At 41.4% G+C, this 22,179-nt stretch overlaps 1 protein-coding gene across 2 annotated transcripts in view; it reads right to left on the reverse strand.

The window, feature by feature from the left end:
* CARD11 (caspase recruitment domain family member 11) overlaps nt 1-20,629 on the reverse strand; it is a 46,915-nt gene extending 26,286 nt beyond the window's left edge. Inside the window, exons 1-2 of one of the 2 annotated variants that reach the window (XM_010392387.4) lie at nt 20,547-20,629; nt 17,868-17,990 (exon numbers count right to left, since the gene is read on the reverse strand). In XM_010392387.4, coding sequence (XP_010390689.1) covers nt 17,868-17,880 — 13 coding nt within the window. In that variant the 5' untranslated portion in view covers nt 17,881-17,990; nt 20,547-20,629. Of the gene's footprint in view, nt 1-6,512; nt 6,860-17,867; nt 17,991-20,546 lie in introns of those variants that run through there. The other variant, XM_019281781.3, reaches the window with a different exon arrangement.
* Nucleotides 20,630-22,179: the final 1,550 nt, after the last annotated feature.

Here is a 22,179-nt window from a genome sequence, read left to right on the forward strand (position 1 = left end):
GAAAGCCCCGAGAAATGACAGTGGGGTGGTCCTTCACTGCCATGTAGGAATGTCAGACTCTCCCTTTTGCTTTCTTCCTTGGAATTCCACCTTGGAAATGCCCTGCCAGAATCACAGCTAAGATCTGTCCTAACTTCCTGTGCTGTCCATCAGCTCCCAGGGGTGTGAAACAGGTATCTCTCCTCCCCTTCCTGGAGCTTGAGGCGTTGCCTTTGTTGTGATTCTTTGGCCAGGCTGGTCTAAGAGCAGAACCCCCATGGAGCTCCAGTGTCCTGTGGAGCTGTTCCAGAGAAAATAGCAATGAACAGCTGATTTTAGTGCAGAACCCCTCCTACTGAGCAAATAATTCTTTGATTTAGTATTTAATATAATACTGAAGAGGAAACAAAACGCTTGCCATTGGTTGAAATTTTGGTGTGCTGGTCAAAAACCCAGATGTAACAACTGAAACTCAGTGGGAAACCAATAAAGGTCTTGTATTACTGGCTTTAATTTTAGGAGTTTTTTAGCAGTACATGCATTTTCTAGGCATGTAATAGCCCTAATTCCCTGCTTCTGTCCTTCCTTTCTATGATGATATTGCAGAAAAGTTGTTTTCACCTATAAAATTAAAAATGACAGATTTAAAATGTTTTCAAATGTGTAATCACTTATTAAATCTGATCTTTATTACCATTATCTACTTTGTGATTCCAGCACCTCTTGAGCTGTAAACTAACACATCCAGGAGTTGTAATATTTCATAGAAATACTATGGCATCCGTTACAAATCACAGGTGTGAAGTCACAGACTTGGACTGACTTCAACAGACATGAAGCAAAAAGAAATCAGAAATCACCACAGCAGTTAAAAAATTGCTCTCCTGCTGCTCCTTTCAGTAGTTAGTATACAAAATAGCTTTTAACTGCAGGAGAGCTTAATCCAGTAATAATCTCAGCTAGTTCTATCTATTTCAAAGGTCTCTGTAGATGTAGACAAATAAAAGAGAGAATCCCTTTTTACATTAAAAGGAACACTCTGCTCCCCTCGTTTCCTTTTCTCTCTCAGGGACTATCCTTCTGCTGGCTGTTACACACAAATGAATTGTTCTGTATGTTTGCTGGTTTTCTTGTGGTGTATTTTTCAGCTGAACAAATCACCTTGCAGTTAAAGCTGCTCTCTGTTCTCACTCAGACTCCACACTCTCATATGTCAGTGACACTCTCCACTGATCAAGGGAACAAAGCCTGCAGGCTTCAGACCCAGGGGTTCTATAAAGTGCTCATCATCAGGTCACATCTAAAGCTTCATTTTTGTTTTTTGTGCTTCTTTGATGATGGTGCAGAAATTAACCCTTCAGCTGTTTAATTATTTGCATCCCCGTGCTCTCAATTCCTGCCAGCCTGTCAATACTCAGGAGTTGCTGTGTAGCCGACTGCAAATGCAGCTTTTAGCTCAGGTTTCTGACTTCCTGATATCACCTTTGTGAAATATGTACAAGTGGTTTTGTCTTCATACTGAGAAGCAGAAGAAAGTTTATTTTGGAAGAGGTAATCTATTGTAATGTTTTGAATTTCTGCATTTGTCACAGATGCTTGCAGACTGGCAGTATTTGAAAAGAAATCACAGCACACAAAATGTTTTGCATATTATAAGTTAATAAGAACAGAATTTTATGTTAAATGCTAAGTATGAATGAACTACATATAAATCATCATACTTTAAACCAAAAATAAAGATGAAAGCAACACTTTGTGTATCTAATTATCCTCAACAATTTGAGGGTGTTGTTCTACATCCTCTTTCTCTGCACATCTCCAGAGTCCGTGGGGCAATGTCTTTTCTCCCTGCAGTTTGTATAGCACCTCACATGACAAAGTGTAACAACTGGGTGATTTTCTCAAAAGCTGCTTGTGTGGATATGTGCAGATTTGCAATATCAGAGAACCACAAAACCACAAAGGGATTTAGAGCTATTTTTACTTTTAGAGGAAAGTCACAGTTTAAAGTGTGATAAGGAAATTATATTCCTTTGCTTAAGGACAGGAGAGCTCTGTGTGCCCTCCAGGCTTTCTGAAATGCTGAATACCAGCAGTTTCCAATTATTCTGGCTGCTCTCTGGATGTTCTGTGGTACTGAAAACCACTTTTAAAAGGCTTAAACATTGATAGAGAGGACTAAATTTGATTACCTATCCTTGCAATTTTTTTCGATACAGATGTCTAAATCCAGACTCCCAAGGGAGACGAGACAGTGTCTTCATCTGCCTTTAAGAATTTGCACTTTATATCCATTCTTCCTACCTCAGTGTCCCCACCTGAAAACAAGGCTGGCATGGGTATGTTTATGACAAGGTAGGACTTGTTAATTAGTGACTGCAAAGCACATGGAACCACTGAGATGGAAAGTCCCCAGAAAAATATTTATTATTAGTGCAGTTTTATTACTTCAGACTTCGCAGGCTTCAGAACACTTTCTGAAGGCAGCAGCACTGTTGAGTGGGCTGTGTTTCTGTTTTGGGTCATAATGATGCACATGAAAAGAACCATTCTGTGTATCTCAGAACCCCTTCTTTATACAAGAGATTCAACCAGCTTACTTATTTCAACAAAATATAAAAGAAAAAAATTGAATAAGAGATACCAAAGTAATAGAAGAGCAAGAAGCTTTAAACACAAAATAGGATTATTTTTGCACAAAAATGTCCTATTCAATTCAATTGAGTCAATCTTCCTGTTCCACACAGCCTACAAAAGAAACCTCAAACACCAGCAGACCTGCAAGGCTTCAGGGAGGCAAAGCTAGATCTTTGGTAGCTAACATGAGTAGTACTCCCATTTTCTGAATAGAAGAGAGGGAGAAGGAAGCAAACCAAACTCCCTAACTGCTTCAGAGAGCTCTGGAGGCATCTTCATCTGGCTTCAGAAGGGAGAAAGAAAATTCCCTTCATTTTCCTAACTATAAGTTCAGCAACCAAGTGAGAGAAAAAGAAATGAAGGGTTCTATTCTGTTACTCTCATTCAGTACTGTTGCCCCCTGAAAAAAAAACAACCAAACCAAGCAGTGGAATAAATCAGAGATTTATGTCTAATCACTATTCCTGTCCTAACAGAAGGGGTTCAGAAGAATTAATACTCTTGGAAATCTCTTTAACCATCACTTTCTTTGCCTTTATTTACTTTCCTAAGAACAGATCCATATAAAACCCCATCTCAGGGAAAAAAAAAAAGGAAGCATAACTCATACATAAAGCATGGATCAGTTATTGGTGGTGTCAGTCAGGACAGCCAACAGTTTGCTTAGAACCACCTAAACCAGAAAACACCATGTGCAACAAAAACAGACAAGTGTTCAATATTGCAGGACAATATTGCCTAAGAGCTGAACAATGAATGAACTGAATGCCACACTTACTACATTGAGCTTTTGTGTATTTTGAAATTGCAAATGAAATTCTATACAATTCCTATTGCTTTCTGGGGGAAAACACTATTTACACATTAAGAACATCCTTTTGTCCCATGCAATACTGTTGCAAAGACCCCAATCAGTGCAGCAATACTCCTTAGGATCCTGCAACGATTTCTGTTTCATACAAGGCTGAGATCTGCGCTTTTCCATTTCACACCCCACCTGCTGGCAGGACCTGGTGTACCTCCTCCTCGAGTCTGGCAGCTTCGGAGGCTCCAAGCTCCCATCGCTTGATCGCACAGGAAGGAAGTGACTCATTTTGCTCAATGGCCAACTGACAGCAGGTTGTGCTGCCTCGAACAGGCAGCATCCAATCAGCTTTGGTTGTAGCACACACATTATTGATAATAAACAAAGACAATGGAAAAATCCTCCTCTGCAAATAGCTGAAATGATGTTTTGACAACTGTCATTTTCTGTGTGTCACTATTTCCTACAAACAATGAAGCTACTTCCAGCTCTGGCAGTAACACACAGTTTAAGCACTACTGAGAGAGGAGCAAATTTTGGGGGTGGATTGATCTCGCTGTTTTGAATCAGGCATGAATTTAAAAATCCAGTACCTCTCTAGTGAATGGAAAACGCTCTGCTCAAAACTCTTCATTTCACCATTTTATACTTCCACCTTGGAGTGCTCTCCAAAGATTAGTTTCCATCCATCCTGAGCCTCGGGTTCCCTCTGGGGTCCACAGAGAGAGATTTGTCCTCCTGATGCCAGTATCTACACTGGTGATTAGATGGGTATTATTCTGTTTTCACATGTTGTTTGAGAATCTGGTACCCAGGCTTCAGAAACTTCCATACTGCCATTATTCAACGCTAGTATGTGTAAAAGTAAATGAGAAGTGAGAGATATGAACAATGAGAGATGCAGAAAAAAAAAGTGAAGAGGGGAGAGAGAGAGATGAAATTTGAGGGTGAAAAATGGTGAGGTCAAGGGAAAAGAAAATATAAAAAGGTAACAGGAAAAGAAAAAGAAAGAGAATGAAAGTGAGGAACAAAAGTGAGACAGAGATGAGAATAGGAAAGGCCTTACTAAAGGCAAAGGCAAGGAATGTGGGAATAAATAGGAAAGGACCTTCCACAGATCCTGAAACATTAGAAATCAGCGTTACTTCTGAGCATGCAAATCAAGATAATGGCACAGTAATTAAAATAAATAATTTACCACAGGACTTCAGTGCATCTATTTTTTTGCAAAGTAGCAGTGGAGGGCTGAGCGCCTGACATTTAACAAATGCTTTAATCTACACATGCTCCGTCCTGTTCCATAGTGATGAGGAGGGCGGCAGAAATCGCTGTGCTAACGTAGTACAAATATGTTTATATAGTTGCCCTTCTGTTCTGGAGAATCAGCTACTGACACAAGCATTTCCTTTCAACTAATGTGTGCTAAAAGCCAAGATCTAAGAAAGAAGCTGTCATCCTCGGGCTGCCGAGGCTCATGAGAATGCTGGTCCAACAGACGCCTCAGAAGTCATTACTGGGTCCCAGGTTAATTTTTTCTTTAGACTGACTCACTTTGTTTTTACAATTGATAATGAGATTCTAGCCAGCTCAAGAGGAGGAGGAGGCACAGCTGGGGGCAAGTCCTGCGTGTTTAGGAGGAATGTTGAATTAAAAATTCAAGTTGCTCAAAGATGCAATTGGCTTTGATGACAGTAGGTTAGGTCCCAGTAAATGTGTGCTCAAATTACAAACCCCAGCACATCCTTTGGTACAGAGAGCCAGTGTTTGTGAGGGATCTCCACAGACTGAACTACATAAGAACCTGGTAAGGACAAAGGTTCATTAACTGGTACATATGAAACCCACACAACCCTGGCACAGACAGCCTGATTCTTATCAGTGCTGTTAACATTTCACTTCTATTAATACAAGTCACATCAGGAAGAGAGAAAGAATTGTAGCTCTGCCAAACAAAACTCCTACTTAGTCTGTTTCTTGAAAAAATTGTCATTTTCTACAAACTCTTACATTACAAAAGTTTTAAAAAATAACAGAGAGAAGAGCACTTTCCATCTAGTCAGTTAATGACCCTCTGTAGGTGATACTCTCATCTCCAGACAGTCAAAGGATAACGCAAAACGCATTCAAGGAGAGGACTGCACTCACTTAATCTCCACATTCAGAAACAATCGACAGTAAATGTGTAGGCCATTCTTAAAACAGAAAAGGTCACACTCCAGTCTTGAATACTGTCAGATAATCTCACTGTAATTCACCATGACCCAGGAAACTTTGTAAATAATATTTCATCTAGCAGGCTTTATAACATGGTAGGAAAATAAGACAGAGATCTATACGGAGAATCGTAGAATTATGGAATCTTCTGAGTTGGAAGGGACCCACAAGGATCAGCCAGTCCAGCTCCTGGCCCTGCACAGGACACCCAAAAATCCCACCCTGTGCCTGAGAGCATTGTCCAAAGGCTTCTGGAGCTCTGGCAGCTGTGGGGCTGTGCCCATTCCCTGGGGAGCCTGGTCAGTGCCTGACCAACATCTGGGCAAAGAACCTTTTCCCAATATCCAACCTAAACCGCCCTGACACAGCTCCAGCAGTTAAAGAATCCCACAGCTAGTCAAAACACACTAAATACAAAGAGAGGCAAATAAGAAGCCAACTCTCATAACCCCCCTATTAAGAACAACCTTAACGAACTACTCCAAATACATGAAAAACAACCCCCATGCAACCATGCAATACTGCACTACAAGAACAGCATGCACTGATTGTGATGAGAATGTGATTCAGTTAAACATCTTAAATATTCTGCAAAGGTATAATAGCTCCCACCGAACTCTGTGAAGACTTACCCAGTCATGTTGAGCTTCTAATTTCCAGCAACATATCCTGTTGCATCAAACACTGGCTATTCTCCTAAAGCTGATGACTCCCATGGTCCACACATCCATTTTGATCATTTTATGTAAATGCATAGGTTATGTAGATTGACCAGATATCTACACTTTATTCCTTTTTGTGATCTCTTTGTAACCATTACTGTAAAACAGACTCTAATTTTAAAGCTCCACTGTAGCTGGAACAATGTCATACATACCTTACACAACCAACAACTCACTGGAAGAGGTGAGCTTCACTCCTAGCCACAGTCTGCCATAGTGCTGGACGCTCTGCTCATTGGCCAAATCCTTTCACCTTGCTCAGAGCTGCAGGAATATCTCAGTCAGCAGCACACAACACACACAGATGACAACTGGATGCCATTTGATGAGAAAAAGCCTACGATAAATCACAGCAGCCTGGCCTAGGAAGGGCAAACCCTCAGCGGGAATCAGAAGGAGCTTGATATTTTACTCCTTGCACATGGAAATGGTTGTGCTTGTTTTATGAATAGATCTTCCCTGCTTGTGCATTCTGGTCACCTCCTCTTCTTGCTCTGTGCCTTCTCTTTTTTTTCACCAGTGTTGTGGGGCTGTTTCACGCAGCTCCGGAAACTTACACCCACCACCCTCTCTCTCAGACTTACCGTCTATATATAGCAGGCAGAAAGGTGCTGGGGGCTGCCTTACTTCCCTTTTCTTCTGAACAGAGCTTGTGGGTAACTTTCAAATGTGACACCACTGCTGAGGAAAGTCTTAGAGGAACTTCTCTCACCGCTACGGAGAGCTGGGGGCTTTGCATGGAGCAGGAGGAGGACCTCAGATAGGTCCCTTTTTCCTGCAGAGAACCCAGCTGGGTTTCCTTAGCCATGCCCTGTCACCAAAGGCCTGCAATTAAGAGCAGGAAAGCAATCTCTGCAAAACAGAGAGACAATTCTCTCTCCGTCTTCCAGAATGGCTCCTGTAAGTCACTTCCGTAGCAATCTAAAGGAAAAATGGTCTGTTTGTACATTGTCTGTCCATTATTTCTGTAGTGGTAATGTCTCCATGACCTTGTCTTGCTGTCTTGGGGAAGAGATAATGCCAAATACTTGGCAATTCTATATTTTCTAGGTTCAAAGCATTGTAAGGAGGAATTAAGCATTTTCTGTTTCTCTCTCCATAACTAAGCCCATTGCTCTGAAGATAGAGAATAAAATACTGTAAAGCTTTCATGTGGAAAATTTATCCCCAAAGAATTAACTAACCATGGGAAGAGACTAAACTCTGGTCTCATCAGCAAACTCTGGCCAGTTCAGTTCACGGTTAATGTGTATTTTTTTTGAAGAGACTAAAGAAACAAACTACTAAAATAGCAATAAATCTGGCTATTTGCCTTCACCTGGTGTGGTTCTTGACCATGAGTCAAAGTAAGAAGAAGTATGAGAATTGTATTGAATTCTCTGCTGACTGTGGAAACAAATATTTGTGAAAATAACAACTGTAAAGTGATGCCAGAATTACATTCTATCTGTGAGCATCCCAGCCTTTAAGGATGGGCAGCTGTTATTAAAACAACATCTACAAAAACTACTACAAAAGCAATATTTGCAGGATTATTTGCACCCAAACCCCGATCTTCAGGAGATGTTTAACAGTACAAAGGGTGGTAACAAACTCAAAGTCAGAGGAAGTTTGTTTTATTCTCCCATCTTAAGCCTTGGAGCACAATAATTCCTTAGAACAGGCTGACAACAAAATCATTTGCAGAATGTGCAGAAAAGCCTTTGTTTTAAATGCAGCATTGCATTTGTGTCTGAGGTGAGGTTACACACAAGATGAGCACAAGCAAACGGCTTCCACTCGTGAGGATTGATTTCCCCTATTTCTCATTCCTGCTCCAGGGCACAACTCATAATTAGGGTCAGATTTTCTAAGAGCACAGGTGGTATTTAGGCATCAAAATAAATGGGCAGATTTTTGCAAGCCTTGCCGTGGAGTGTGGGATAAGGTGGTGCTATGAATCATGGGCCTGGTGAGTGTTAAGCACTTTTTAAAATCAGGGCTTCTGTACACACTTAAATTGAAGTTGAATGCTTTCAAAAATCTTCTCACAACTGGAACATTCTTCAAATTCTAAGTATTGGAAAAATGGGCCTTTAAAGCTTTGTGAGGTGCTAATTTTTACATGAATGGGGAACTGCTCTCTATAGCACCTATAAATCTGGCTGGCAGCAGTATTTAAGTAGTTCTGGTTCTCTGGTGTTGTATAAACTCTCCAGCAGTGCACATTCCATGGGGAAGAGGGCAGATGCTGTGTGCCAGTGCTTACCTGTGTTAATTCTAAGCTCTGAAATAAATATTTTGCTAGCTAACAGGTGATGACAAACATTGCTGATGCATCAATCTCTTTTCAGTATATTGTTTCCAGCCACAACTGAGTTTTGAAGAATTAAATGAAATTTTAAGCTTTGAACCCTCTGAGACATAATAAAAGAAGGGTTCTTTCTACATGACTTTCTACAAGGAACGAAAACAAATTTATTTTTCTTATGCTCAAAAGCTCATACAGTGTAGAAACTGTATGAGGTTTTAGATTAGACTCTCCTTTCATCATTAGTTGCTCTATTTATCTTTTTTTTTCAAAGCCGGTGAGTTCAGCCTTGCAGAATCCATGCTGCTGACTCAGCTAACTGAGCCAAAACTCATAAAAATCTATTTAAAAAAGGTCCAATGATTTTATTTTCTAATCGTAAATATGAAATTTAATTAGCATCTCATTGCTAACGAAGTCACCATGGAAGACAAGACTGAGGAATTAGGCACAGGGGTGGAACATCAAGCGTAAGACAAAGCAACTGTTATGCAGGAGCCAATTTAACTCCTGCTTTTCTCCACTCATGTTTCAGAATTTTTAGGAATGATGCACAAGTTTCCTTCTCCGAGAGCAAGGCCCTTTGATCCTCTCTGTGCCATTAATTAGTCCAGCATGATACCCCATCACACAAAATACAAAATAACAACAGATAAGGTTCACTCTGGATTAGGAAAGGAAGCAAGGCAGAGCAAGTTGGATCTGAATTCAAAATCCTGTTTTGTCATAAGCTACTCAGGTCAGCAAGTGTTTCAAATCCTGTAAAAGCAATAGACTCATCAAATGAGAAAAGAACTCTCATTATTCTCCAGGGTACAGCAAACATCAGAAAGATTAAAGGAATTTTTTTAAACGAAGCATATGGAGAATTTAAAAAGCCTCTTCAAATAGGAATGTGTCCAGCCTTTTCATTATCAGCAGTTTTAGAAGCTGTGTCCTAGGCTGACATGAGCACTGAGGTCGGCATTACTGGGTGGAATTCAGACTACTGGGAGCTTCCTCTGCCACCTTCTGCCTGAGTTCTTGAGAGGTTGGGAGTTCTTGCTCTGGCTTCACCCACCCAAGCCTGCAGGAGGGGGTTTCACAGGTGCCCTTCCCTGCACAGCAGCACAGTTACCTGAGCTGAAGGCAGGGACAGGTGCTCTCCTGGTGCCCCACTCGGTGCCTCGGTGAGGGAGCACAGAACACAGAACGTCACAGGAGAGGGGACTCAGTGTGATGTGGGCAAGTGCCGTGGGAGAGCTCTGCAAGGGGAACTGCAGTAACCACAAAGCTGTGCTTTCTCCCCACACTCACACTGAAATTGTTCACAGCAATCAGTGTGGGAGGAAGTGTTTACAGGACCTTTCCTGTGAGCAACTAATTATTAATAATTCCTGGATTGCTAGAAGAGCTGTAGGAGTAACTCTGTGAGTGGGCAAGCCCCTTGGGTGCTCTCAGTGACAACATTCTCTGGGGTGAAAAGCAGTTTAGCAGTGGTGGTCCTGGTTACTTATATACATCAGGATAATTTCACATCACTGTTGCACAATCCGTTACCTGCAACAGCAAAGAGCCACACCCAGACATGTTATCACCACGATGGACTGGGGTAACACTGCACATTTTATCAGGAATGCTGGTCCTGAGGTGAATGGTGGAGTTGAGGTGAACTGAGCAAGGACGAACAGCTCTCTTCAAACAACTGATGTGCAGCTCCTGGTATCTTCAGTGGAGTCGTGATGGAAGTCTCTGTGAATCAGACTTATCCCAGTTCAAATTCCTGAAATAACTTTGTTTCTTTCTAGTATTTATGATACCACTTATTCTAGCAAGGGAAAAAAAAGGGAATTAAACTTTCTCACTCCACAGTTAGAGGGTCTGAAATGGATAATTCTGGTAAAGCATATTTTTAAAGAATAAGGCAAGTTTAAAGCAATGGCCATATGCTCCTTTTGGATTCCTATATGCAAACCTTTAGCACTTAGCCAAAAATGTTGCTGTTCCTTTTCAGGACAGAATGGTCCAGCTGGTGGCTCAGAATCCACATTCAACCATCAGAAGGCACTCACCCCACTCACTGCTTTTTCTCGGAGGAATTAAGGATTGTTGGTTTGGGCAGCATATAACTGTACAGTTTCTCTTGGGCTTGTGTAAGGCCAAATTCACAGTAGAACAAATTTCTGGTCTGAGGTTACAGAGTTCACTGCCTCCACGTGAGGGGAGAGGAGAGGTGGGCAGGAACCACTTTTAGCCACAGACAACATAGTACAAAATGCCAGGATGTGGCATTGCCCAGCCCTCAGAAGCTGATGCTCTGATCTGAAACCCAGCACAGCAACCAGAACAGCCTGGATTACTACAGCCAACTGTCTGTGTGAAACGTTCTCCACAAGAGAAAAGAACTGGAAGAATATCCCAGATGAAAATTTGACCTTGTTTAGAGAGTTTAGAGCTTGCTAAAACACAATGGCCTGTCTCTGCTTTCAGGCAGGTTTTTTTCATTTGCTGTACTTGGTGCATTGCTTCATCTCCCTCAGTCACAAACTGGAGGTGAGTGATGCCTTCAGCTCTAAAGTCTGCTGTAGAGAGAGGAGTTTGCCAGATGCCTTCTCTCATTTGACAGGACCCGCATGCATGGGCTGGGAATCAGAATCAGAGAGGAGAAGGAAAGGAGATATTAAACAAGTGAGGAGAGTCAGACAAACTGGTCAGGCTGAAGGGAGAGAGGACTTGAGATGTCCTGTGAGGACCAAAGGAGCAGTAACAAACCAAACTCTGCCTTTTCTCATGTTTTTTCCTCGCAATATTTGAATGTGCAAATAATTTTTACTGTTTGGTCCCTTTGTGCAGAGACTCTACTCAATCTGTGCTGATGGCATTGGTTATTCAATAGCCAGTATTTCTGAATTCATTCAAGATTTCTAATACTATCCTGCTCAAGTAGCTTTGGATTTCTGCACTATTATCATGTTGCAATGAGTTTACATTTTTCTGCATTGCAGCACATACTACAGTGTATCAGGAGCTTGTCACTGAATCCACAGCTTTCAAAGGGGCATTCAAATTCTGATCATTACTGTCTCAGACCGAGTGTTTTCCAGTTGTTCCTTGCAGGTGGAATATTCTTCCTGATATTGTATTCTCACCTGGCTTCTAAGGCCAACATGAAGCCAGCCCCACACTCCCAGGTGTGCAGCCTTGCTGGGCAGTGATTCAGTGAAGGTGCTGCTGTCAGTAGCGTTTAATTCAGCAAAACTGCCTGGATGCTGCTCTCAGTGTGGATATGGATGAGTCACAAAAACACCATTCTGTAGTGTAACAATCCTTATGAAAATATTCAAGTATCACTTTTCCTTCATTCCACAGACCTGCAGATTAAAAAAACCCAACAGATTCAGCGTTTCCAGCCTTTCGGGAAATGTAAAACTCCTTCACTTCTTTTGAACAACTCAAGCAAGAAAAAACCACATTTTTTTCAATCCTGACACAGAAGTTTAAACAATTTTTGTTTCGTACTACCCTGGTATCTTTCATGGCATATATTGCAAAAAAGAGAGAATAAAAGACAGAAGGAAATTAAACCTTCTAAAATAAAACATGTTAGTCTTGGGTCTTTCTGAAAAATATGTAACTGGAAATACAGGGATATGTTACTGGAAGGACGAATCACACACAAAAGATTCTTAAATTTTGAGACTTATTCTGACTTCCTTTGGCAGGAACTGTGAAGGAAGACCAGCAGAGTAGTAGCAGGGAAGTATCGTACCTTAAGCTTGTTTTTTTTCCTCAGGCTCAGCAACAGTAAAGAAAGTGGGAAAAATTTATGGAATTTTCTATTTTCAGTCACTGCAAATCATTAGTGAAAAGAGTTTGATGATCTCACTAACTACCTCATTATAAACTACAAAAACCATATGGAATGTAAACTACTTCACATGGTGCTCAGAGACATGATTTAGTGCTGGACTTGGCAGTGCTGGGTTAACAGTTGGACTCAGTGACCTTAAAGGTCTTTTCCAACCTAAATAATTCTGTGATTCAGAAAAAGCCAAGCAATGAGATGCAGGAAGCAGATGCTGGATAGACACTATGACTTGTTCTTGTAAAAGACTGGGATGCACCAGTAGACTTTGGAGAGGATCCACACAAAACTGCAACCAGGGAGGAAAAGTTCTTTTAAACACAGACTCCATGCAACAGAGTTTGGTCAGCAAGTAGTGTACGTCACTGGTATTTGAATTGAGTTGTTAAAAGCCAAAAGCCTTCAAATGATCTTATAAATGTGATAATTTTTCAGTTCATGATCAAAGAGAAAAGTTTCAATCACCATTTTCACTGTAGTTGGAAATGTACTTGGTGTAAAAAGAATTGAAATACCCTTTGGGTGTTTTCCCAGTTTCATCAGGATTCAGAATCCCCAGAGGGAAATATTTGAAAGGTGTCTTTATTAGCGTTTCAAATCTTGGAGGAACTTATTTTTGTGCTCAAATATATTAAATGTGTGTAACAACCTATTAAGTACACTCACTTGAAATCATACACTGATTTCAAGTATGGGCACAGACAGACTGGAGATGTTTATATACATTTTGAGCTATAAAAATGAAGTGGAAACAATCCTTCAACTGCTAATGATAACCATATATGTACTGCTACCATACAGCTTTTTCTGCGTGCAGATGGAAAAAAAGTCCTTATCCCATTTTAAACAGAAACCTTATGCTACATTTGGTCCTCAGCATCTCAATTACAACCTAAGGAGAATTTGTGCAGTGCTCAGAGGGCCAGTGGGAATCCTTTCCTTGGCTACACTGAAGTTGATTCCTCCCCTGAACTCCAAAAACCAGGGCTGGCTTGAGCAAATAACAAGTACCTTTGTGTAAGGCCAAGCTGGCCTCAGGGACCAGAACAAACACATCCCTTAATACTACACGAAGTTACTTCACAGACAAATTCACTGAGGCAACAATTACTACAAATAATATCACACACACAGCTGTATATACATTTATCCTTTTGACAAAACCAGAATGCTACAGCATTTCATTTGACATTTCTGATAGATTTCCAGTGAGATTTGACAAATTTCTCTTTCATCTTGAGCTGCTAAACAGATTCACTGAAGCAGACAGCATTAGAAAGTAATGCCCCATCCAGCCCTGAAGATAAAATAGGTTTTGCAGGACTAACGTAACAGGAATATTCTCCTCACTACATGTTCAGCACTGGGGGCAGACAGTGTATAACACATTGCCAATTTTGGGTGCTATTAATAATGTACTTTTGTGAGCTGTGAAAACCCACCCTGCATGTTCGCCTTACATATATGAAAGCACAAAGTTCTTACCTGCTGGTAAAATGTTACATGTAGATCACTAAGGTTGTGAATTCATGGTACTCATAAACTATCACCCTTCCTAGAGCCCAAATATTTGGCAGAAGGTTATGAAGGGAGGTGTTTGAAATCAAAGTTCAGAGGAGACCTTCGTGCTTAAGTCAGTGTGCAAACCTCAGCCAAGGGAATCCACTGCCCAGAGCTGGGACACCGTGACAGGGAATCTGGCAGAGCTGCTGCTTTGTCAAACTGCACTTTAAACAGCCTGGCACTGCATTCTCCTCTTGCCTGGGAGGAGCAGAAGTGAGAGGGTGATATAGGGAGAGAATACAGACTAAAGCAGCAGAGACAACGAAGCTTTTATCACTCACTGGATGCGTGCCACAGACACCAATTATATACATTTGACAGCAACCATTATAATTCCAGAGTCCTTGAACAAATCACAAGCAGAAAGGTTACCTTCCTGAAAATGTTCTTTGCCATTAAATAAGTGACCCAGACTAGAGGGTGAAGGCAGCTCCTAAGAGAAAATTTGGGGGAAGGGTGGAGATGGAGAATCTTATTACATGTAGACCTATAAAACCACATCATTTGTTCTGAAAAAGGAATTGCAGATTCACTGCAGATGCTGGATTCACAGCAAAGCAGACAGGGTTCTGCAAATGCAAATCCTACAGACAGCAGTGGCAAAACAGACAAGAGACAAAGAATTTTTCTCTTATATCAGTGGCAGAACTTGACCAGACTTGGTGGGGTTTATGGTTTTACCCTTCAATTTGAAAATCACAAGGCCTAGTTCCATATTTCTTTTTAAGTTTAGATTGCTATGGAGGCTACTGCCAAAGAAAGCTGCCATAGGTCAAACTCCACCATCAGTTACACAACTTAATGACCATATCTAAGTGAAAGATTTGTATTTCATGAAAGATGTATTTCAATATCAAAGAGAGAGTTGAGCCATCTGCTAACAAGTGGGTAGCTAAGGATCTCTATAAATTTCATCCTCTGTGAGCAATCTTCCATATATCTGGTGAAAACTTTTCACCAAGCAACTGCATAGAAACCAAGGTCATTTGGTATATGGCATTCTGGTATCTTCAGCATATCTGGGATGCATCCTTCTAGAGAAGGTCCAAATTACCTTTAATTGGAACAAATCCATGCAGTCAGATGGTTCTCTCTTGTCACCCACATTAAAAGCTTATTGTTCTCTTAATTCAGAGTTAAGTCTAATTGGAAGTAACTATTTGCATAAGAGCAGAGAGTCAAACACATGATTCTGAATTTCTGTTCTGGAGTTGGCTCTCTTGATAGAGCAATTTGTTGAGTAGAATAGAAAGTTTCCAGGCTCTTTCCTGCTGAAATTTCTCCTCTGCCAGACACATGATTCAAGAAGCTGGACATACACACAAAAATAAAATTTCTGTCTCCAGATCCCCTTGCAAATGTCACAACACACCTTTGACGATGTCCATTTTTAACTCAACACAAGCAAACTATGTAATGCAAAAGAAAAAGGAGGGGGAGAGAGAGAGAAAAGAGACATTGTCTCAGCCAATTTATTTCTGGGAGACATCAAGTCTTTACCAAAAGAACCAGTAATAGGGTTCCAAATTTGCCAAAAATATTTCCAAATTTGCCCAAACCAGCACATAGGGGGCAAAATATACTGACAAAACAAGGCACAAAATCCACAAGTTTGGTAGAATGACTCAAAGGAATACAGATGCTGTTCCCGTCACAAGGTGAGTTACAACAGAGTAAGAAAGAGCCATATTAGACCTGGATGTATAAAATGAGCATCTCTTATTTTATTGTTCTAGGCTTGTAGTCTTTTTGCAAGTTCCAAAAGGCAAAAATATTTTAATGTACCTGTTTCTGTATTGAGAAGAGAATGCTCACAGCTCAAAGGCCTTTCTGAATCAGAAAGGATATCTTATAACTGCAAACATAAAATTGAAGCTCCTTTCATTCATAAGGAGACAGACAATTTGAGAGAGCAGGACAGATCACTAAGAGAATTCTCCCACATAATAATTCTCTTACTAATTCAGTTGAGTTTAGTAAGTGATCCATATTCAGTTCCCAAAAGACCACAACAGAACATCCATAGAAATAAATCTTCAGTCTCAATAGTCCTTCTTAAAAAGGTGAGGCTAAAAAGCTTCATCAAAGAAATGCACTTATTTGTCATATCTGATTCAAAGCATACAAATTTAAGCAAGGAATAATACCAGATATTGTCCTTGAATGCAGTTTTTAGCCATGCCTGATCTTGGTGACTCACCAATATGTCTGGTATAAAAGACATGAGCTGTTTCCAGATCCTAGGAGCAAAGTTACTCCCACTACAGCATTAGAGTTGAGAACTTCTACCTCTGAGACTTGGAATCCCATAGGAATCAACAGGACAAAAACTATGCCAGAGTCAGATCAGAAATTCTGCTGTGGGGAAGGAATTCCAGAAGTTTATTAAGCTTGGTAAAAAGATTTATGATCAAATAGCACTATTTTTATGGTTTTCCAAAGTCATTCTGCATTGTGCTCTCCCATTTTTTCATCCACCTTCAGTCCCATCACTAAGCTCTTCCTCTACTCAGGCTGCATATTCTGCAGAGGAAAGAGGAGCTGAGAGACTGCAATACTTCCTCTGGTTCCCCCGCAGGCTGGCAGCAGGGATCGTAAGGCAGCAGTGCAAGCCCATCTGCATCAGCAGTTCCTCCCAGTTTCAATGCAATATAAAGATAAAAACAGATAGAGAAACCTGGTGGAGAGCTGTGGTAAGGAGGTAGGAAGGAGTGGGATGGCAGAAAGAGAAGGGATAGAATACACAAAGTCAGGGCAGGCTGTATTTGAGAGTGGAGAGGAAGACAAAGGAGGTTACAGGTGTTAGAAAATGCTGTTTGTGAGACAAAAAGAAACAGAGAGACAGGATGACAGTGGTTATTTGTTGTGAATGACTAACTATGAGTCTGAGCACTGGAAGGAAGCTATGCAAGTGTGAAAGTCTCTTATTTTGGGATGCATCCCCCAAAACCGTAAATATGCAAATCCTGCACATGTCCATGGAAGGGAATGACAGGAAAGAGACATGTGTGTAAGGACAGCCCAATGGAGAGGCAACACCTCTGTGTGGGCAAAAGGAACTTGCCAGGGCAGCAAACCCATGAGAGAGGGGATGGAGCAGGAAGTAGGAGCGTGTGTGTGAAGCTGGAGGAGCAACAGGAAAGGAGAACACAAGAACAAGAAGGAACTGACAGAGGGGAAGGAGGGAGAGATTAAGAACTTGAGGGAGGATGTACACTCTATTGCGCAGGCATGAAAGAAGGCAGAGGGAAAGGAAAGGAACAAACAAGGGAAACATTTGTCACACAGAAAATACTCTTGATGAAAAAAAGGCATAAAAAGATGGTGTAAAAGATAATTAGAGATAGAGTTGAGAATAGAATAAAGGAAGTGAGAAGAACGAATGAAAAGAGGAAGAAAACCAAATAAGAAAGATTTTACTAGTTAACAGAAAGCATAAGTCTCAGTGAAGAGATTTAAAGAAAGGGCTAGAGCACAACACACTATGGGCAGAACCAGAAATTCCCTGGAGACAAGTGCTGATGATCAGTCCTTCATCTCCCCTCTCCAGACCTCCATATCAACTCTCTTTCCCAGTGCACCTTTGCACCTCCAGCTACAACCTGTTTGCCTCCCTGAGCCCTGGGCTCCAAAGATCGGCACATGCAAAGCACCAGACCTGTTGAGGGCAAGGAAAGCACGAACGGAACCATTTTCAAAGAAACTCTTGAGTATCAATGCAAAAACGGTCAAAGTGGAACTTCAAGTGATCAGAGCCAAGTGCTATGGTAGCCAGCAGGGAGGTGGAGCTGCTCTGACAGCTGCTTTCCTTACCTTGGGTGCTCATGAGTGACCGGCTGTCTCGCTGCAGCTCTGCAGGCTGCACTCTCTATGTCGCTTCCATGCAATTGTCAGCGTCTCTCCAGGAGTCTTGGAGAGGTTATTTGTGCTCTGCAGCTGTTGAAAAGTAAAGGAAACACAAGGAGTAAAACACCCCCTGGCTCCCAAAGTGCAAAAGTTTTGGAAGAATCAGGAATGAAGGAGGCTGGGGCACTGGGGGAAGAACAAGCAAAGAGCTGCACAGAAAGTAAGAAAAAGTGTGTCAGAGACTGGGAGGGGCGGAGAAGGAAAATGCAAAGACCTGACAGGAAACCAGACTATAAATCTGCTTCGGGTTTGAAAAAAACACATTTCTGCTCCCCAGCGATGGAGCCTGTTTGCAAATGACTCTGCAGGCAGGTGACAGCAGAGCCCTGTCGCAGCAGGCAAGCAAATCAAGAGGCACCGTTGCCCCTTCCCCAGGAAGAGCAGAGGGCAGAGGTGGAGGCAGCGCAAATGCCCGGCTCAGGCAAAAAAAGCAGCCCGTCTCCAGTGCCTCACTTCCAGCTCCACACGCTTCCAGGGCATGTTTCCCTCGGGCACAAGGGGACGTGCTCAGTGCCAGCCTGGCTGGCGCTGTGCCTCTCCCAGCACAGGGCAGCAGCCCTGGTGTCTCAGGGCACTTGATGGTAGAAAGCAGGTGGGAGAGAAAAAAGAACGAAAGAACTGAAGAAAACAGAGTTTCAAGAATAACAGTTCCAGGCAGAAGGAGTTCTGGGTTTTCCCAAGGTTTCAAAGGTTTTTCATTAAATCATCTATTTTATTAGTAGCTTCTTTTGCTAAAAAGGTAGTCAACAGGGCTCACTTTAGATTAATACATTAGATTATTTTACAGATGAACGATACTTTAAGCAATGTGTTTCCAAAAGGAGCTTTTGCTGACACAAAGAAGCTGCAGTACCTTGTATTTCTTCAATGTTGGATTTCAGGCTTTAGGCCAACATACAAGCCCAGCCCTGGTGGATCTCACAGAGAGCATTTACCTCTAGGATGCAACCATGAGCCTCCCTACAGCCAAACCCACAGGAGCAAAGTCACTCAGCTCCTGCCCTTGCTATTGTCGTGGTCCTGCAGGACCAGGAGTCACCATCACTTCTAGAAACATCCTTCAGTGCTGCTGTCACCCTGCTCAGGGATCCTGAGCCTGAACCCCTTGCGTGGTGTGCTGGTTCTTGTACAAGGCACAGGTAGAGATCTACTCCCAGTCACTCCCAAGGCTTTACCTTTGCACTGGGCAGATGTGCACAAGTGAAGTCTCACTGGAATCAGGTCCTGGATGTGTGAGGATCAGAGAGAAGAACCCTTGAAGAAAGGATGAGTGTAATAAGGATGCCCGTGTGCAAGGGTGACTGCAAAGGTCATCAGTCCAGCTACAAGTGCAAACACATCAAATTACAGGAGCAATAAGGGGGAATTCGAGCAGAGTCACCCACAGGTTTTGTTGCCTGGAATGCCTTCTGCTCCCTCATGATTTTTGCAAGGTTCAGTTTTTCTTTGAGGGTGACTAGAAAAAAGCAGCTATGTACATATGGCATGGCCATGTTTTTATTTCCTGAGAGAAAATAACAGAAATAAAATCAGAAACACTAGAAAAATAAGCATAAGCGACCTATGAGAGATAGGGAAAGCATAATGACAGTAGTGGAGTGAGAGAATAAGAAAGGAAAAAATATTTGGTAAGAGAATAAAGAAAAACACAACAAATGGAAAATAAGTACAAAAGAACAGTGGAAAAATTATCAAAGGATAGAGCAGCGTCAAAGAACAGAATAGAGGAAGTGAGGAGATAAAGTGAAAAGAAGAAATGTAAAGAAAATAGAGAAAACACAGGGCTCAAAGTGCCATAACACATAAAGTGTTCTTACCAAACTGAAAACCAGAACCCTGCAAAAATTGTAAGGGTGCAGAATATATTCCAGGCAGCAAAATGTGGTGGGCAGCTCTGCTCCAATCCTCCCTTATTTCTGCTCTAATTTCACATGTTTGTAACTGTACCTGGACTGGTTAGGGTCTAAGTTTATCCATAGTGATGATACTGAAAAGGTCTCTGGAAGCAATTCCAGTTCTTTAAATCAAGAGCTCAAAGACTATGGAAGGCAGGGATTTCTCTCTCCTGCTGAGCAATAGCAGAACTTGCTACTACCCTACTAATTTTTTTCCAGTGAGGACTATACTGTGATGTGCTACTTACATTCTTGTGCAACGTTATCAAAATTCACTGCTGAATCAAACACTGCTGGAGTTGCATGTGATGAGGTGCAGGAAAACCTCCTGCTCTGAGCAGCCAAAAATCTCTCCATGTGACAACTGCACAGGTGAGGTTCTGCAGTTTCTGAGCAGGGGAAAGTCAGCAAAACTTTGGGGAAAACTACGAAATAGAACTGTAAGAATCGTGGCCAACAATTCTTCCATCAAAACCAATACAAGTCACTTTTGAGTTGAGCTTTCTGCTGCTTTCACAGAGGAAGCTGATTTGTGCATGCAACAGAGGAACCATTTTAAGCACAACCAGAGAAACTAACTCTGCTGGCAGGAGGCTCTGTGGCTTCACTTCAATTTTAAAACCACAGATCTTCCACACATAGTTCCTAACCTGAAAGGAAAAACATGCTAAAAATTCAAATCAAGACTCACCAAGTCTCATTACAGCTTTCTCCTTCTGTCCTTGATTTCTTCAGCAAACAGGGTATCAGCCAGCCCACTCTGAAACTGCCCTGGGGAGCCAAGCAAGGGGTTAGGTTTCATTTGTTCCTGTTTCTGCTTTTGCTTTGTTTAATTCTGTAGATTACAAACAGATCAAAAAGTACAGTAACTGTTTTAAAGAAGATGCCACATTTCCCTGGGCCGAAAGTGACGCTCTAGAGATGAAGCAATTATCCAGCAAAGCCTGTGCAGCTTTAAGGAATCTATCACAGAAATCAAAGGACCTAAAATTCTCATAGTCATAAAGGCTTTCCTGGCAAACTGAGATTAGCTGAGCAGGATACGGTCATCAATCACAAAGCCACATGCAACTGAGTATCAACGTTCTTTTATAAGAATTTACAATCTTAATCCCAGTTTTCAGGTGTAAAAAATTCTCTCAAGCTATAAAAGTGTTATGGTGAGGTTGCAGCTCCTTGAGGCTGGCAGACTGAAATGTGTTTCACACAATGTAAGTGTAGAAAATAATTATGTTCTATTAGGCAACCAGAAAACGAGAAAATTCAGATGCATCACCTAAAACACAGCAAAAAGCTGCAGAGTTTGAATAAGTGGCTTTCCTGGCCCAAATGCAGGGCTTAGTCTGACCGGTAGAGTTCTAAGCAAGAAATGTTCCATTTTTATTTTTTGGGGGTGAGAAAACTGATTTGCCTCAAAAAAATACTGTCTCTGTCCTCTGTTTCTTTTTTTGTAATAATAATAATAACAGTAGTAGTAATAGTAATAATAATAATAATTATAATAATTTCACTGGAACATTCAGTTTAACAAGCTGTCCAGTCAATGGGTAACAATAAACAGTACTTTTTTGTTATTGTTGCTGGTTATTGCTTCTCAGATTTCTTTCATTAAACTTGGTGCAGGAAACAATAAATTGCACCTCTGCTTTCAAAGGAACTCCCCTCACTTGAAAGTCCCCTTGAAGGACTCACCTGGAATGTTTTCTGTCTCCCTCTTTCTCAGACGCTTCAGAAAAGAAGAGCATATTTAGTCCCTTCCAATTGGTCTGATTCTGCAGGATCTGAGCCCTGGTGGTACAACCTGAATTTCAAGTGCATCTTAAATCCTTTGGTGGTGCTGAACCTTCCCTTCCTCCAGGCTTTTGCTTTGGGTTCCTTGCATAAAAAAGCCAGCAAAATGTCAAGGTTATTACATCAGGTGATCAACCAGTGAAGAAGACTTGGAACCTTAGATAGTCCTCCCCGTTTTTGCTGGCCTCCTAACTATTGCTCCCACGGGTGACTTTCATACCAGAACATCGTTATTGGTGTCTATAGGGAAAGTTGCTCTTCTTTGTCCTTCTGTCTGTCTCACAGGAATCATATATAATTCCTATGGGAATAAACTTCCCTCGGTGTAAGGTTCTCCTTGTACACCACAGCTTCCTGCAGAAGGTCTTTTTACAAGGTGATTCATCAGCTCTAAGTCAGAACTGAAGCTGCTGCAGAGTTTTAAATATCTGCAGACTGAAGAGTTAAAAAAAAATCAGCATTTGGAAGTAAAGAAACACTAAAATGTCCAGCTCTTAATCTGCTGCTCCTTTTCTTCTGTTCCCTTTTTCTCC

This window comes from Corvus cornix, chromosome 14, assembly GCF_000738735.6.
Source record: "Corvus cornix cornix isolate S_Up_H32 chromosome 14, ASM73873v5, whole genome shotgun sequence".
NCBI lineage: Eukaryota > Metazoa > Chordata > Aves > Passeriformes > Corvidae > Corvus > Corvus cornix.